Below are 17,504 nucleotides of genomic sequence, written 5' to 3'. Positions count from 1 at the left end.
CAATGATTAGCCAAGACTCCAAAGGACCAAAAATGAAACATGCTACCCATACTTCCTAACATTGCAGTGATGGACGTAGGTGCAGAATAAGACGCACATTTTTTACACACAGTCTGTGGATTTGTCTTGATTCTACTTACTGGTTTTATCTATATCTATCTATATATATATATATGTATGTATGTATGTATGTATGTATGTATGTATATGTAAAATTTTTTAGTTGGGGGGAAGGGTGGGTTGGAAAGGAGAGGGGAGGTAGTGATAGTGCCCCAAAAAAAGTCATTTAAGCATTTAAAAAATGCATTCAGGAAGAAACAGAGACAAGCAGGATAGCTTTGAAAGTAACACGTTAAATTTACTATTTTTTTTTTAAAGCGAGCTGTACATAATAGGAATTCATCACTTCCACATATAATCTTATTTTTCTCTCCTACTTTGCATATGGAAATGTTCCTTTGGGGGAGTGTTTGTTAAGTTCAGGATAGATAGATAGACAGATAGATGGATGGAGGCAGGCTCTGAAAAAGATTCATCCCATCTGGGCAAATTTATGAAATACTGTTATCACTGCTTTAACCTTAAGGGATAAAAAGATTACCTCCCACCTACTCTGGTTTTATCTTATATGTTCCTAGTTATTTACATATTGTCCCCTCTTCTCCTCCACGGAATGTGGGGTCATTCTGTCTTTCACTATTATCTCCAGCATTTAGTGAAGTGCTTAGTAGGTGCTTAACTTAGTAAAATGCTTTTTGACAGACTCTAAGAAGAAACACAAAGTGGAAGTTTTTGTAACCAATAAAAAGCGTGATTAAAAACCTACAAAAAGGTATGTAGCTCAACAAGTTTTGTTACTGGCCATCATTACCTGTGACCTGGAACGAAGACTGCTCTAACCAACCCCAGTCTCTCTCACGTTCATTCATCTGTACCCTGCGTGCTATCACACTGCCACCACCCCAGTACAGGCCTTCATTACCACCCACTTGGACTTTTGCAAGAGTTTCCTAATATGTTTTCTAACTCCATGCACTCTCTCTTCATGGCACCAGATTAATCTTCCTAACACAAAGAATCTGAAGATGCAACCCCTCTGCTCAAAAATCTTCCCCATTGTCTACTGAGTCAAGTTCAAACTCTTCTGCCTGACATTCAATGCCCTCTACAACATGGCAGCACCTTTACCTTTCTAGTCTTATCTCATGCACACTTTATTCCAACCAAACTCGATTGTACTCTGCCCCCAAAATATACCTACCATGATCCCACCTCAAAGCCTTAGCCCATTACATTCCTATCCTTAGAATGTGCTTCCTCCTCTTAATCAAGTGAATGTCTCTGGATCCTTTAAAGTCCAACTCAAATGCCCCCTGATCCATTAAAAGTCTTCCCTGACTCAGAGTTGGTAATAAAATTTCTCGGCAGACAGAGTACACTTTTTTGGTGTTGAGCCCATGACACCACTTATGGTTGTATCACATGTACCAGCTAGCCTGCACCCAGACCACCAACCCAAATTGAGACAGCACTTTGTACACAGTAGGTGCCTTATATGTTTGGCCAACTGATTTGGACCCTACTTGCCCATGAACTCCTTGTGGGTATAAGTTACCCCTAAAGCCTGTCAACTACTTGTAAAGTCATTATTAAATAAAGTATACATTTCTGACACTAATCCCTAAAAAACCACCCTACTGGCAGGACCAGGCTATAGCTACCAAATCCAGTTCTCTCTATTTGGTTATGACAAAGGCACAACACAGAAAACCAAGAGCTAGACAATGAAATGTCCAAGTGTCTTAGCAGATTTACTACAGCTCCCTTGAAAGGAAATTTAAAATGTCAATACAAGCATATCCCACATAACATCCAATGTCATCTCATGATAAATGTTTCAATACAACCTAATCATAACTCCGTTGATTCTTTCAGTTCCTCATACCTAGAATTCACTCCCTGCCCCCATCCGCCTCTCTGAATCCCTAACCTTCGAAGCCTCATTCATATGCCCCTTTGAAGTCTTCCCTGAACATTCTACTTGGTAGTTCTTTCTCCTTCCTCAAATTATCTTATACTTACTTATCTGTTTACCTATTTCGTTCTCCTAGTAGAATACAAGTCCTTGAGAGCAGGGCTGTTTTTCCTGTCTTTCTATTCCCAAAAGAATTTAACCTAGTGCACTGCCTACAGTAGGCAATTCAAAGGTACCTGCTGAAATGAACTGTAACCTCATCCTGTGGCTATACCCTTCACTTGTTCCCAAAGTACCTATCTGTCCTTTAATTGGTAAAAAGTGGTAAATTCAACCAATCAAAACATGGCTGCTAGGCAGGCCCAAGGATGATACCCCACCTAAGAGTTCCTAGCCCAGTCAATCAATCATCAACTAGCATGAATACTATATGCCAGGCACTATACTAACAAACAGGATAAATAATACAAACAGAATGAATGACACAATCCCTATCCTCAAGGAGCTTACATTCTAATGGGAGTGATAAGGATACATAAATACATACAGTATAAATATAAAGAGAATAAATGCAAGTAAGTAAAAGGTATACAAGCTAGCTTGAGAGAAAGGGCACTAGTAAGTATTTGAAAACTAAGCCAGGAGCATCTTACTTCATCTGTATGTCCCTTCACCTTCTATCTTAATGTTTTATATGATCTAATTTTGGCTGCTAAGAAATACATTTCTCATGTCTATCACTGCCTCTGGGAAGCAACATCATCGAGTGGATAAAGAGCAGCCTTCAGATTCTACAAGGGTCTAGACTCTAGTCCCACCTCTGACTGGGGCAAGTAATCCCAGTGTCCCAGGTAACATTTTAAAACAAGGGCTCTTAATTTGGGGTTCTGTGAACATTTTTAAAAAAATTATTAGATAACTACATTTCAATATAATTGATTTCCTTTGTAATCTTATGTATTTTATATGCATAAAAACCTTCTGAGAAGGGGTCTCTCTATGCTTTAAATGATTACCATAACAACAAAAAAGTCTAAGAACTGCTTTAAACTACAAATTGCAAAACAATTACAGGCATTGGACAGAGGAAGTTTCTTCACTGGGAATTCCCTACAGGGCATAAATCACAAGTTCAGACCCCATCTGTACCCCAACCCTCTATACACCCCTACGCACCTCCCCTCCCCTCACTCCAAAGAAATTGTCCTTATGGACCAGTAGTGTCTTCTGAGGTAATTTATTTTAAAGTTGTGTTTTCACAAAACTCATTAAGGATGTTTAGGAAGGAGTAATCATTTCCTAAAACTAACTCCGTATCTAGTCTCTACTAAACCATGCCACATAAATACATGGCACCAACAAAAAAGGCAGTGAATGAATCATTTTGGACATTCCTAAAGCAGAAATTTGTTTTGCTTACATGTTTGTAACAGGGTTTCTCAATAGGAGGAAAAAAAGTAGGATTTAGCTGACTGAAAAAAAATCTGAATTTTAATTTAAAAGAAAGCAATGGATGTCAATCAGTCAGTAAGCATTTATCAAGCAGCTTCTATATGCCAGGCACTGTGCTGAGCACATGGTGACCATGCAGAAGAGGATTCAAGCACAATATTTATTTGTTTTAATTTGCCACTGTCATTTGATTCTGAAGACAATACAATTCCTTACAGATTTTAGATTTTAAAAGATGCAAACTAATTGGTACCATAAGAAATTGATCAAGGAGCCTTCCAGGGAATTAAGAAGTAATCAAACCTTCAATACAAGAATTTTCCTCTTTTTTCTTTTAATGAGGAGAGACAATATAAATGCTTGTTAATTTTAAAAAAGGAAAGTAAAACAAAAGTTAATTTTAAAAGTATCTGAGGCTTTGCAGGTGCTTGGGAAAGAAGGAGACAGCAGTATAGCTCTGAGGGAGGGGGAAAGGAGACTGCAAAAAGATTCAAGGCAGCCCAGCTGAAGCTTTACAAAGAGCCTATTAAAGGTCTAGCAGCCGATGTAGAGAAAATCAGCCCACAGAAGACAGAGCAAGCGCTGGGCTGGGCTGGGCTGGGCTGCTCAAGGAGGTAATGAGTAATCACTGGAGAAGGGTCTAAACTATTCAGTAAGGAAGTCAACATGCGCTTCTGCTTGTGAAACTCCTAAATATTGAACCAAACTATTGCTGCCCTGAAAAACGCTATTTTAAAGGTGAATGGTTACTTGGCATGTAGCAGGTTTCACTTTCCACATTCCTGGGGGGAGTGTGTGGAAGAGAAGCCAGGACAGCAAGATGGAGTATTATCTGCTCTAAGAGAGTTTCAGGATATCTTCCTTCACCAATCTAGAGGAAGGCCATCATCTCTAGCCTTGTTGAGAGCCTTGGATTTCAAGAACATATGAGCTAAACGCAGGCCTGCTTGGTAATATCTTGTCTCTTGGAGCAGAGGGGCCTCAGTATGAAACGGGACAACTGAAGACCACTCAAGGGCATTCTGCTCTATTCTATTGCTTCCAGATGATTGACAGGGAACAAAAGATTATCTTTTCTGAAATGTAGAATACATATTGCCATGAAAGTACCTCTGAAAAAAAGAAAGAAAACTACCAATGTCTCGCAGTGTTTGCTCATGATTCTCTACAAATACTGAGTGTCAGGTGTTACTGTTTGTTTAAATAGGGAGAGAGGTTTGAGACTGGAGGCTTCTAAAAATACTTGGATTACAGCTCTTTCCAAGCCTCATAATTTAACAGAGAAGTCAAGCCTATAAATCATAACTGAGTGTAAAATTAAGCCCCCTCCCATGTTAAAACTAATGAAACTCTCCAAACTTAGAATTTTCCTGAATATCATTAAAAGAAGGCATACCACATAGTAACACCCCCTTAAATTTGTACAGTACTTATTTTCAAAGAGCTTTTACATACATTTGACCCTTACAACAATCCATGGAAATAGGTAGAATAGAGGTGCTGACCCCCATTTCATGAGGGAGATTCTGGAAAGGACGACTCAACTACTTAGGTCTTAGGTGGGAGCAACGGATAACCACACCACTCCTGCCAACATTTACTTGATGTGCATGCAGAAACTCAATCCCAACCCCAGAGATTACTGATGCTAGCTAGCACTGGACTGTCAGATCTTGCACACCAATTTTAAGTGCATTGAGTGCTGCTGAAAGGATATTTACTCAATCAAGGCAGTCTTAAGGAGAATTTGGGGTCCAGTGGAACAGGCAGCAATGTTGGGAAATTTTAAAATGGAGAAAATAAAATGTCTACCCTCTGTCTAAATCAAATAGCAAGTGGGGTAGAGAAACAGGGAATGCACTCATCCAAAGGAAAAATTCCCTCTCTGTGCCACAGACACCAATGATGGCCCATACCTGAGGCATTAAACCTCATTTTATTTGGAATATGTAGTAAGAAAGTCCGATGAATGAGGGCACACACAATGTCAATGACTTACCCTAAAATTAAATTGTTACACACACACACACAAAAAAACAGAAGACCTGGCTCTACCACTTACCACCTATATGGCCTCTACCACATTATTTAACCTCTCTGGGACTTCATCTCCCAAACTGTAAAACAAGGGACGACTAGTAAAGGTGCTGTTCTTAAAAATCCCAAAATGTTAGCACTCAGAGAGAGGCAGAATTCCACAGTAGATAGACGGTCAGCCTGTGAGTTTGGAAGACCTAGATTCAAGCCCTGCCTGTTACCGTAGCGGCTATGTGAACCTGAGGAAGGATTATTTAACCTTTTCAGTGTTTCAGGGAATTCTCTAGGACTATGTTGCCAATGAACTGTATCAGTGGAGGGTGTTCAAATCTTCATGTTCCCCATACCTCTTAAATTATAGGTCCAGATCCAAGGGGGAAATGTAGTACTGAATACGAAGTGGGAAAGATTCAAATTGGTGACCTGCACGACAAATTTAATCGAAAATTAATATAAAACCCTGCTCAATTTAGTACTCTACGATTAAATCCTTTGGTAATATTGGGAACAAGAATAATACTGACTTCTATCATTCAGGTTCTCCCAAACTTCATGATAACAAGGAGAGGTCTCCTTAGACAATCTTACAGGAAGATTTTCATTGTTCTCCTAAGGAAACATGGCATGTTTTAAAAGGCATATGCCTTTTAAAAGAATTATTCAAAAAACAAAGTGTGTTGCACCTCAAGAAATATTTTCCTGGAATTTCATATAACTTCCTTCTCAGCTTTCCCTTTCAAACCACCACCTCAGGAAAAGACAACTGCATATTTAATTACCAAAGTTCTTTTATTTGCCAAAACAGGCTCATTCCTTAGTGTGTCCTACTGGGACTCCGGGGAGACTAAATCCCCAGACTGCTCCCAAAGAGATTACCAACAGGCTCCCCCTCTGCAGGAAAGGAATTCTTTACTCTCATTAGTAGCTAAAGAGGCTGGGCTTCACTTGGTCCTTTGATGTTAAGCAAAAGCATAGATAGCAAAAACCATACAAAGACCCAGAAAGTTGACAGCTAACTAGTGAGTTTTTGCTATAAATCCTCTGGAAACAGCTGTAATAAAACAAAGTGTCCTTGTAAAAATCCAATCAGGGAACCTATCACCTCTCCGCCTTCAATAAAGGAAGAACACCCCACCCCCCAATATACACACAAAATAAACCCCAGGTTGAATGAGTAGAATACCTTTGATGTGCTGGCTGGTCATTTACTCTGATCCAAACACATCTAGTAGATGCCCCTCCTCAATCTTTCCCTGTCTGTAATTTCTCTTAGGGACCTAGATTGTTCCTTCAAGCCTCAATGTGAAAGTCTAGGTGTCCAGAAGTCTGGGAAGGAAAGGCCATCCTAATGTTTTAAGACTCTGTTCAGCAAGGGATGCACATTCAGCTCTAGAAATTCATATGAATTTTGGCGATCATGGCTAGGTCCCAGAATAGAACCACTGCAAGGACTTCCTAACTGCCAGGGTTGAGCTGGAATCGGATTGGCCTCCGGAGGTGGAAAAAGTAAGGATTATTAGGGGGTAAGGTATTACATCCCAGGAGACAGGAAGACTAAAATCAGAACACCAATGTGTGTCTCCACTTCTAAAATGAGGTGGCTGAACTAGATGCTCTTTCCAGCTCTGAATCTGGATGATCTTATGATCCCAACTAAGTATGGGCTAACGACAATCTTAGCAGACACGTTGTTTTTGACCTATCTACAAAGATCCTTGTGGAAGTTTAATAATTACAAAGAAAGACCACACTTTATAAAACTCTCTTTCCATTAAAGTTCATTATAATTTTACCAATCTTTGCAAATCATTTGGGCATAAAACTAAAGCAAAGTGAATTAAAATGAAAACTGTAAACAAGGACATTCAAGTCTTTAAGGCAGTAAAACAGTTTTCTGTAATTTGGCCAAAAAGCCCATCAAATGAATTGCTGCTTGCCTCCAAAATTTTATTTTTATTACCACGTAAGTATACGTGTTTATATATTATTAATGCAGTGTTCATTGCTGTCACTTAAAACAAGCATTTTCATGAGCTGCAACAGGAATCTGACTAGTGCAGAAACACCGGTATACTATTACAAAACAAAGAAATGACTTATACCAATACACTAAACACTTTTTTTTAATGGTTTCGATGGTATCCACCTACTGATTCATTCCAACAACAGACTCAAAGGTGTAACTGTGACAAAGTTTTCTTTTGTGACAGGGAGCTCCCTTTATTACTCCTGTGGCTATTTTGGGAAAAGAAAGCTGGAACCTGGTTCACTTTCAATACCAGGCTTTCATTATGTCATTCTTTAACCCTTTGTAAAGTGAGAAAAAAGGGGGCGGGGGAGGAAGCAGTAGCAACTCTCCCAATGGAGATTGGATTCCTTAACAATGAATCAATTCATTATAAACAAGTAAGCAAGTACATTAAAAACATCAAGAAATTTCTTTCATTTTCACCAAAACAACTGCTCTGAGGCACACTTGGCCTTCTTAATCACCTCACTCTGCTGTCATCTCTAGGTTAGGGCTGTTTGTCACATACCTACACAGAACTCTACCCTTAGCACACAAAAAGGGGAGGTTCTTTGGAAGAGTGAGAAGAGTAAGTATTGCAGTAAGGTTCAGAGTTATCAGGGGAGATCTAGAGAGAAAAAAGGTAGGCAGAGAAAAAAGAATCTAATTTTAAAACAATTATATTAACTCTAATTTGCTGACATTCTATAAAAGGTAATTACATATAAACAAAGTCTGTTAGGCATGTACTGATTGTTAACATTTTTAATCAGATTCAGGGTCAACTAATTTTGTGCCTCCAGGCAGAACTAACTTGGGAAAGATAACTACCTAACTTTTTTTTTTTAAGCACCCCAGAGCCAACTCCAGTTTCCCAGAGTGAAAGGTGAGGTAGGAGGAGCAGGATGGGAGGTAGGGGAGGAAGTGCTGAATTCATAAACTGATGACTAGGCCTCAATATCTACTACCATCTGTGTGACCCTAGACAAGTTACTTCCCTCAAGAGACCTATTCCCACATCTGTAAAATAAAGGGATTTGGAAAATAAAATGTCCATAAACTCGAGATTGGATAAACAAGTTGTGATACTGGAATGGAATGGGATGTTACTGCTGAGTAAGAAGTAATAAATACGAATACAGAGAAGCAGAAGACTTTTTTATATTAAGGATTGATAAAGTAGAGTATGCAGAACCAAGAAAATATACATAATGATGACAATCCAAGTGGAAAGGGCAACAAAACAAACTAAACAATGCTATGAAATTATAATGACCAAGCCTGAACCCAGAGAAGATGGGAAGGCACCTTCCTCCCATCTTTGCAATGTAGAGGGATTATGGATATGGAACATTATATATAATGTAGGAAATTATTTGTTCTAATGGATGGCTCCCTGGAAGGAGAGCGGGAGAAATATGGATGCTATAAAAGCAAAAGCTGTCAATAACTTTTTTTTAATGAGATAGTCTGACTAGATGACCTCTAAAGTACTTTGGAGCTCTAAATCTATGATACTCACTCTGGGAAATAGCCAAAAAATAAATTTAAAATGAGTCAGTAAACGATTCTCAAAACTCTGTACCAGAGGCAGAGATACAAATTTCAGGCTTCCCAAACAAATATTTCAGTTGGGGGGGAAGGCAGGAAGGGATTGGACTAAACAAGCCCTAAATTTCCTTCTAGCTCTAAATCCTATCAACCTCGACAATGTGAATTATTCCTATTGCCCCTAGGCTTAATGTCTAAATCCTTTCAGTTACAATTTAAGTTCATTTCTGTTAGCTTTGTCCTCACTAGAAACAGAAAAACTGCTCACCATCATTCACATGATTCCCTGATACATTTCCCTTGGCAAAATGAATCTGGTGGTTTTCACTTGACCTCAGAGAGAGGGAAGCTAATACACAAAATAACTTTTTGCTACCTTCTAATGGACTTTTGAGTTTACATCAAAGTAGTTATGTGATACAAAACTTAAACACATGCCCCTGTGATATTAAAAATAACCAAATTTTATAGGTGAGTCTCCATGATAGCCTATTCCAGCAACTAGTCTGCTTTGAAGACTCATATTTACTTAAAGGTCCAGTAAAAAGTTTTTACTGGCTCTATTTGCAAGTCAGATTCCGTCTGGCTCCAAAATGAAGCTGGTCTGTCCTTAAAATGAAGTCTTTTTCAATACTGAATGTCAACATATATATGAATGTGTGTGCACATCAATTTCGCTTTGATTTTTTTTAAATCTCAGCTACCATTTCTATGGTGAACTTCATCAATTCCCTGTCACAAAGACAATAAAAGATAAGTACCAGCCAGTTCTATTCCCATGATGCTAAAAAAACACAATTGAGAAGAGCTATTTGGATCATTAGCACATTTATAAAAGTGACACCCTGAGCTTACAACATCTGAACCTAAATTTATTTTTCTTCCCCTTTTTTCTAGAAACTTTTCTAGGAACTTCCATTAATCCTCAAGTATTCAAACGCTATGCCAGCATGGCACAATCTCTGCCACATCTGATATCAAGATGAATTGAGTACAGAGTCTGCAGTAACAATAATAGCAGGCATTTATTTATACAGCACTTTAAGGTTTGCAAAGTATTCTCACTTAAACAACAGAGAGAATGTGAATGTTGGTCAATGGAGGCCCAGTCTAGCTAAGTACCCAGAGGTTCATCACCAGAAGGTTGGTTACAACTATAAATGAAACCATTATTAAAGAGAGGGCAAGCAAAGAGGTACGGTGAGTGCCCATCCTGATGACATCATAGGTCTTTTTCAAGTAATAAAGTTTCTCTGTAAAATGAATCCTTTCTGAATGAATGCTGTCAGTCTCTTCAGTAACAACTTACTGATCTCACTTTTAAAGGAATTTTCCTAGAGTTTAAGACTCTAAGATTTTATAGACTGGAATTTGGGTTTCTTAGCTCTTCTAACTGCCTGAATAATTAGTTCAAATAACTTTCCTAATTTCCTAAACCAATACATTTTTGCTCTCTTCAACTTCTGTCTCTGTGGCGTTCTGTAGTTAAATACTACTTATCAGATCTCCAGATCTGTGTTGTTAGTATTACAAAGCTTTCGGAAGGATGCATTCCAAAAAATTAACATGTAGCACAGAAGTGGTATGTTGTCAGGGACACTTGGAAAGTTCCAGACATGTGTTTGTTTCCACCCAACAGACCAGAAACTGGCAGTTTCATCAATTTATACAAGGGCATTATCCATTTTTTAGTCCAATCTGGTGCATTAGGTTGTCACAGAATCAAGCCAAATAATCAAGAGGGCCAGGAAAACTGAAGTTAACAAAACAAACCTCGCCTAAAAAAAGGCACAAAGTATTTCACTTTAAAAGGTCCTCATTCCCCCTTCTGACACACAAAACAGCTACTGTACCTCGTTGATCTATACAATTGTTCCATTAATCCAAGGAGCTAATAGTGTCTTATAAACATCAATTAAGCTAAACAACACCCCAATTTATAAACAGGGAAACCTGGGCGTCCAGAGACTGAGTTGCCACCCCGGAATGAGTCAGTGCCAAAGCTGGAATCAGACCCGGGAAGCTAATATTCCAGGCCCCTGCTCACACCAGTGAGAAGCACCTTATCTTTCAAATGGATAAAAAATTCATGTAAGTAACATACAGCCCATAAAAAGCTATTATCCTCTTATCCCAGGGAGAAAACAGACTGAAGAGAAGGTCAAAATGTGGTCCTGCCTGAAAAGTTTTATCAGAGAGAGAGAGAGAGCTATTTCTACACCTCTTCTTTAATGAAAGACAGCGCTCACCAGCTACCTTATAAAAGCTGATCCCATAAGGCACTCCCTCAAAAATCTTTACATTAAAAAGGGCTAAAAATTTTCTTCTTTAGTTTTTTTTAGCTTTTAAAGACAAAAAAAGCAGAAACGAGAGGGAAGCAGCATCAGTCCCTTAATGAGCCTCTGGGAAGTCTTAAATAAGAGTCTGAGTCCACCTGGCCATGATATTTCTTAAGTCAAGTAAAGGGTCCTTTTTGCCAGCAGTCCGTTCCCTACCCTGGAATGTCTGAAGGAGAGCGGAGCAGCCCAAAGGAGTATCCCCACAGCTGCCCATACCCTGTGGCATTTTCTGCTGGGTGGGGTTACATATTTGAGGGAACTTCTTATCAGAACAGTAAAACAGGTACATAGGAGTTCAAAGAACAAAACAACTTTCTGTAGTTTCAAGTAAGCCTGAACTGAAAATACCAGCGGCCACAGGGACCTGGCAGCCAGGATCAGTTGTGCCCAGTTATAAAAGCCTTCTGCTCATTGGCTTACTTAGATTCAGTAAGATCTGTAAAACTTGTTAGCATGGGTGAACAAATACAACCTGGGTAATGCTATTACATACTATGCCCATCAGAAATACAAGATCATTTGAAGCCCAACTTTGAGTTAATCCTTTTAGCTGACACCTTTCTCAGTTAAGGCTGTACCTTTAGTTGATCCATAGGATGATACAACTAAAGGTGGGAGGGAACCTGGTAGCTACCTAATCAGACCTTCTCATTTTACAAATGAGGAAATGCTGGATGGAGTCAGGAAGATTCATCTTTGTGAGTTCAAACCCAGCCTCAGACACTTATTAGCTTCATGACCCTGGGCAAATCCTTTAACCTTCTTGCCTCAGTTTCCTAATCTGTAAAATAAGCTGGAGAAAGAAAAGGCAAATCACTCCAGTATTTGCCAAGAAAATTTCAACTGGCAGCACAAAGAGTCAGACAAGACTGAAAATGACAACAAAAATGACTTGCTCAAAGTCATACACATAGTAGGCAATATTTGAACTGAAGTTCTTGGATTCAGGACTATGCTCTTTTGATCCCTCCTTTAGATCTTATGTATGGAATACAAATAGAATCAGAGACCGCCAAACAATACTTAAATATAAATAACAGGGATTCTTTCCCCATGGGCCACATACTGACTTAAAATGTAATTATTATCTGGTTTTTTGTATTAGTATTTATCTTGGTGAATACTTCCCAATTACATTTTAATCTAGTTCAGCCATACTCTAGCAACTAGAACTAGCTGTGTTTGACCTCTGCTTTAGACAACATATATATAGCACCCAGAGAGGTGCTAACTTTTCCTTCAAAATATCTTCCCCAGCTAAGCTTGATCCTTGTATGAATTCAGCCCCAACACTTTAATGCTGACCAGTTTTTCAACTTTTCCCTGGAAGATGAGATCTGCCCATTATCAGTACACTAGACTTCTGGTTTGGGAGTAAGAAAAAGTGCAGGGAAAGAAAAGTGCCAAAAGCAAACAATCACCTATTTGAGAATTTTGCTAATGGCTGGCCTTTGACCCAAGCCCATTACTCAAGAAATCTCTAGAAACAGGACATCCAAGATAACCAGAAGCTAACATCTCTTTACTCTAACAGGTACCAAACCATTTCTAATTTTTCTTCTAAATCTACTTGTTCTTTTCTCTCCCCTTATTATCCTATATCCTGCTAACCACAACAGGTGTCTTTACTTCAGGTCACCTTCCACTTCCTTTGCCTTTGGTTTTCCACACACTCAGCCTATTCTAGGACACTGCCTAGATATGTGTGCTCTTTGACCTTTTAGTCATTTCTAGTTTCTGGATCCCTTATAGGCTCTCCTCCATGGAATGACAAGTTCTGATTCACTTCTGCCCATCCTTAGCTCAAAGTTCCTAGTTTCAGCATAATACACCCAGAAGATACAACACAATTACTAATCAATCATTGATTGACCTATATGTGATACCCTTTATAAATAAGGGCTCCAACAATTCATTCTGTCGCTGGCATGGAGGGCAAAGGGCATGATGCATAAATTTCACTTCCATATATTATTTGACCATCAAGTCTTAAAAGACTTTTTTTTCTCTTTTTTACAAAGGATAAAAATACAATTTGTTCTATAGCTATTTTCGCAAATGATTTTCCCCCTTTTTTGCAAAAGCACCTCCTCACGAACCCCAAAGGACAGAAATAACATTCTACAAACCATCCTCATTCTCCCTTCCCAATCTCTTTATCCCCTCTCTCCACAATTCCCATTCTCCCCAACACACTCCTCCAACTTCCACATTCCCCAAAGGGGCCCTTCCCTCTCTCTCCCCACTGCCCCTTTTCTCTACTCTTCTCCTTTCCTCCCCACCCCAGCACACCTTCCCCCCTTCCCTTCCCAACCCTAAGTGACCTCCTTCCCCCCCCCCCCCCCCCCCCCGTCTCCCCAACCATCAATTCCTTCCCTTCTTTCTTCTAAGCCCCCTTTCTAAGCTGCCCGCCACTTTTCCCTCTGGTTCTCCATCTCTCCCACTGAGTGCTCCCAGCTTTTCTGCGGGCCCTTCCCATCCCCCCCCAGCAGCACCCTGGACCCCAACAGTCCCTCCTCCCCGTCCGGGTGCCCAGCCCCTCCCCCCTGCAGGAGCCCCTCCCCCGGACGCCCCGCGCGCACGCACTGAGTTTTCCGTCGGCCCTGGTCGCGGTGCAGCTCGCGGAGGTCCACTTCGGCTCGGCCGAGGAACTTGTCGAGGCCGAGCAGGGCGCGGTGTAGCACGGTGAGCTGCAAGGTGGCGGCGTTTCCGGGCACGGCGGGCAGCCCCAGCGGCGGCAGCTCGAAGGTGGCCTCCTCCCGCCACACTGGCGCGCCCAGGCAGCGCTCCGACACCGAGGTCGCGTACTTCTCCTTGCCCACCTGGATCAGCGCGTACGCGTCGCTGGTGCCGCCGGGGCCCTTGGCCCGCAGACCCCGGGCCTGGAGCACCGTCACCTGCACGTGCGTCGGGGACCACGCGGCCCCCAGGCCCCGGCCCCCAGCCGACAGGGACATGATGCCGACGCTGTGGCTGAGGTCGGCGTTGATGTCGCGGCCGCCACCGCTACCACCCCTGCCGCCGCTGCCCCTCCGGTGATTCTGGCTCCCGGGTCACCGCCCGCGGTCTCTTTAAAGCTTCCGGCCCCGCCCCCGCACGGGGGCCCCGCCCCCCACCTGTCCGCGCGCCCGCCGCGGCACCTCCGGGAACTTGTTTTGGACCCGAGTGACCCCGCCCCCCTCCCCGGCTGGTGCGGCTGGGCGGAGGGGGCGCATCGGCTGCAGGAAAGAGGAAGAGAGTTCATGGCTCACTGAGGCAGCGCTCTCCTCCGAACCGCCCCGGGGAGCGGGCGGGATGAGCCAACCCTGTTTTACCGAGGAGCAGGCTTAGCTTCCGAAAGGTTGGCGACTTCGCCCCGGCAGAACCTGGAACCAGCATGATTAGGAGGGATCTGAACCTGGGCTTCTTGAACTCCCGAGTCCGGCGCTTCTCCCAAACTAGGGTACACGCAGTTCAAGGCAACTCGAATTCAGATCTCTCTTCTGGGCTGCGATTCTCATGCTTCATTCATGGAGGGAGCTACAAAAGAAATGGAAGAAATGGGCACCGCCCTCCAGGAATTAATACTGTAAAGTTAGAGACATATAGGCAGGAGTCCGAAATCCTCAATTTCTGGCTTTCTCTGGAAACAGATCTTTCCCTGGGAAGTGCTAGTCACACCCCACTTGTGCTTGCACTGGCCACAACACTCCCGTGATCCCCTAAACCCCACTCCAGGTAGCTCCCTCCGAGCACCAGGAGCTTCCTATGGCTGAAGCCGGTAGGAGAAGGCACCGGCCCACAACCCCACGCTGGAGTCAGAACTGTACCTCACCCACTCCTGGAGAGATCACCCAGGAGGAAGATCTTACAGAACCACAAGGGAGTGGGAAACCAGGTCATTTAAGCCTATGCCCTGGAGAATCTCCCACGATCTCTCTAGGAAAACGGGAGTGTGTCTGGTATTTTTAAAGCCAGAGGAGTAGTCGGCTGGCTCCCTTGTGTGACAGTGACACACTTGGAGCCTCTGGGAGACAGGCACAGAATCATAAGGTTTAAGGTTGGAAGGAACTTGTGAACACAGAATGCAAGAGCTGGAATGGACCTTAAAACACAGTTATAACTGAAAGGGATGTTTGAAATAATCTAGACTCATTTTTATAAACTAGGAAACAATCACTAGGGCTAATTAATTGGAAAGCAGTGTTATATTGGGGGGGGGGGAGGTGAGGGAGAATTGGCTCTGGAGTTCAAATCTCATTTCTGATACTACCTATCTTACCAGGCTTGAAAGGTTAGAATCTTTGACTACTTCCATTCTTCCATCATACAGTGGCTGAGCGAGAACCGTTGATTTTTAAAACCTAGACAAGGTTACAAATTTGTCCCCCTTGTGTATGACTGAATACAGGGTTCTGAGCTTTCAGTAACACACAAAAGATTTAACATACCATATACTTTAGTGTTATGATGGATCCGTAATTCCTTCCGTCAGTACAGATAAAAATCAGCCCAGATCTTATGTATAATACTTGTCCATGGTGAATCTGATGCTCAATATTCTGGAGGCTTTTCCCAAAGCTTTTTTTCTTTTTTCTTTTTTTTTACATTTAATTGGTGCCCCAATGCAGTCCATTATGTCCCTTGTTCCAACTACATGATCTGCCCACATCCTTTGCAATCACACATTTCTTCTATTATTTATGCATAAAGGGCCTGAACATGTCAGCATGTTACTTGTGATGAATTACATAACATAAAAGGTATTAAATATATGTCTGAAAAGGTGTATTTATAAGTCAAGGTAATTTAAAGGTTGTCAAGTCCAACTTTATTTTACAGTGAGAAAACCAAGGCCTAGAGTGGTGAAATAACTTGCCCAAAATCACATGAATAGTAAATAGAAGAGTCAGAGTCAGGAGCCTAGATCCTCTGACTCTAAATCCATTGCTCCTTCAGTATACCACACTGCTGGTCATGCAGCAAGAGGAAGGAATAACAAATGGACAATCCCAGTGCTCCACTGGTACCTATATAATGTCAAGGAACATAAAGGAAGACCCCCAATATTTTGAATGTGCTCCCACAGGGAATTTATAGGGACTCTGGTACAAGAGTTGAAAAGGGTAAGAAGAAATGGATGAGTTGTAATCTGTACCACTAGAGGAAGAGTCCATATCAATGAGATCAGTCCTTTGTTGTACATGAGAAGTATCCCTTTTTACGATTTCTAAATTTTTTTAATTGTGAATTTATACAAAGAACAGAACATGAAGTTTGTATATGAAACTTTGAACTTATATTTTGTGGCTTTTAACATATATTAAATTTAACACAGTAGCAAAACTACCCCGCTTGTCTATGTCTGATTCTTTAAGCTACTTTTTGTAAATAAATCATTCTGGAATTGCACAGCAGCCTACTTGTGCCCACTGTTTGTTTTCTCCATTGCAGTTTGATTCTTCAGAGATTGTGTTTTTCCAGAATTCACATCATACAGCATCACTGGGAGAGCACTTCTTTTTTAAAGAGATGGGTTTTAAATCTGAAGTTTCATTTCCTATCTTGCGAATTGGCAAAGGTGACAAAAGATAGTTCAGTCGGTGTTGGAAGAATTGTGGAAATAAATACATAATAAGCTGTGAATTGGTCCAATCATTCAGGAAAGCAATTTGGAATTATACTAAGAAAATGACAAATAAAAAAACCATAACCTTTAACCCACTGTTAATCACATGCCAGGTATTCAATGACAAAAAGGCCCACATGTACAAAATCATTTATAGGAGCATTTTTTTTTGTAGTAGAAAAAAGGTAGAAACAGTAAATGCCCATCAATTAGGCTAAACAAATTGTGGTGCTTGCATATAAAAAATATCACTGTGCTATAAGAAATAATGACTGGTGAATACAGGAAGCAACTTAAAGCAGGAAAAGAAGAAAGCTAAGGACACAGTTTCTCCCTTTTATTCATCTATTAAGTTATCAATTTTTCTGGCTCCGCAGTCAGTTACAAGGTTTTATCATCTCAGGGCAAAGCCCTTTATTCTTGAGTCACATTTGGCCAAAATTCTGTTGTAGTTTAGCAGAACCAGGAAGGATAACGCTAAGGATGCTTCTTGGAATGGCCTTCAGTATATTCATATGCCAGGTACATCATGAT

General features: G+C 41.1%; 1 protein-coding gene across 2 annotated transcripts in view; it reads right to left on the bottom strand.

Annotated features, from left to right (window-relative positions):
- Positions 1-16,683, bottom strand: part of RAB11FIP1 (RAB11 family interacting protein 1) — a 40,965-nt gene extending 24,282 nt beyond the window's left edge. For both annotated transcript variants that reach the window (XM_036750264.1, XM_036750265.1), the window contains exon 1: positions 13,949-16,683. In XM_036750264.1, the coding sequence (XP_036606159.1) occupies positions 13,949-14,319 (371 nt within the window). In that variant the 5' untranslated portion in view covers positions 14,320-16,683. The remainder of the gene's footprint in view (positions 1-13,948) is intronic.
- Positions 16,684-17,504: the final 821 nt, after the last annotated feature.

The sequence above is a fragment of the Trichosurus vulpecula genome, chromosome 3 (genome assembly GCF_011100635.1).
Source record: "Trichosurus vulpecula isolate mTriVul1 chromosome 3, mTriVul1.pri, whole genome shotgun sequence".
NCBI lineage: Eukaryota > Metazoa > Chordata > Mammalia > Diprotodontia > Phalangeridae > Trichosurus > Trichosurus vulpecula.
Note: the sequence above shows the minus strand (reverse complement) of the source record. Positions and strands in the feature narration are given on the sequence as shown.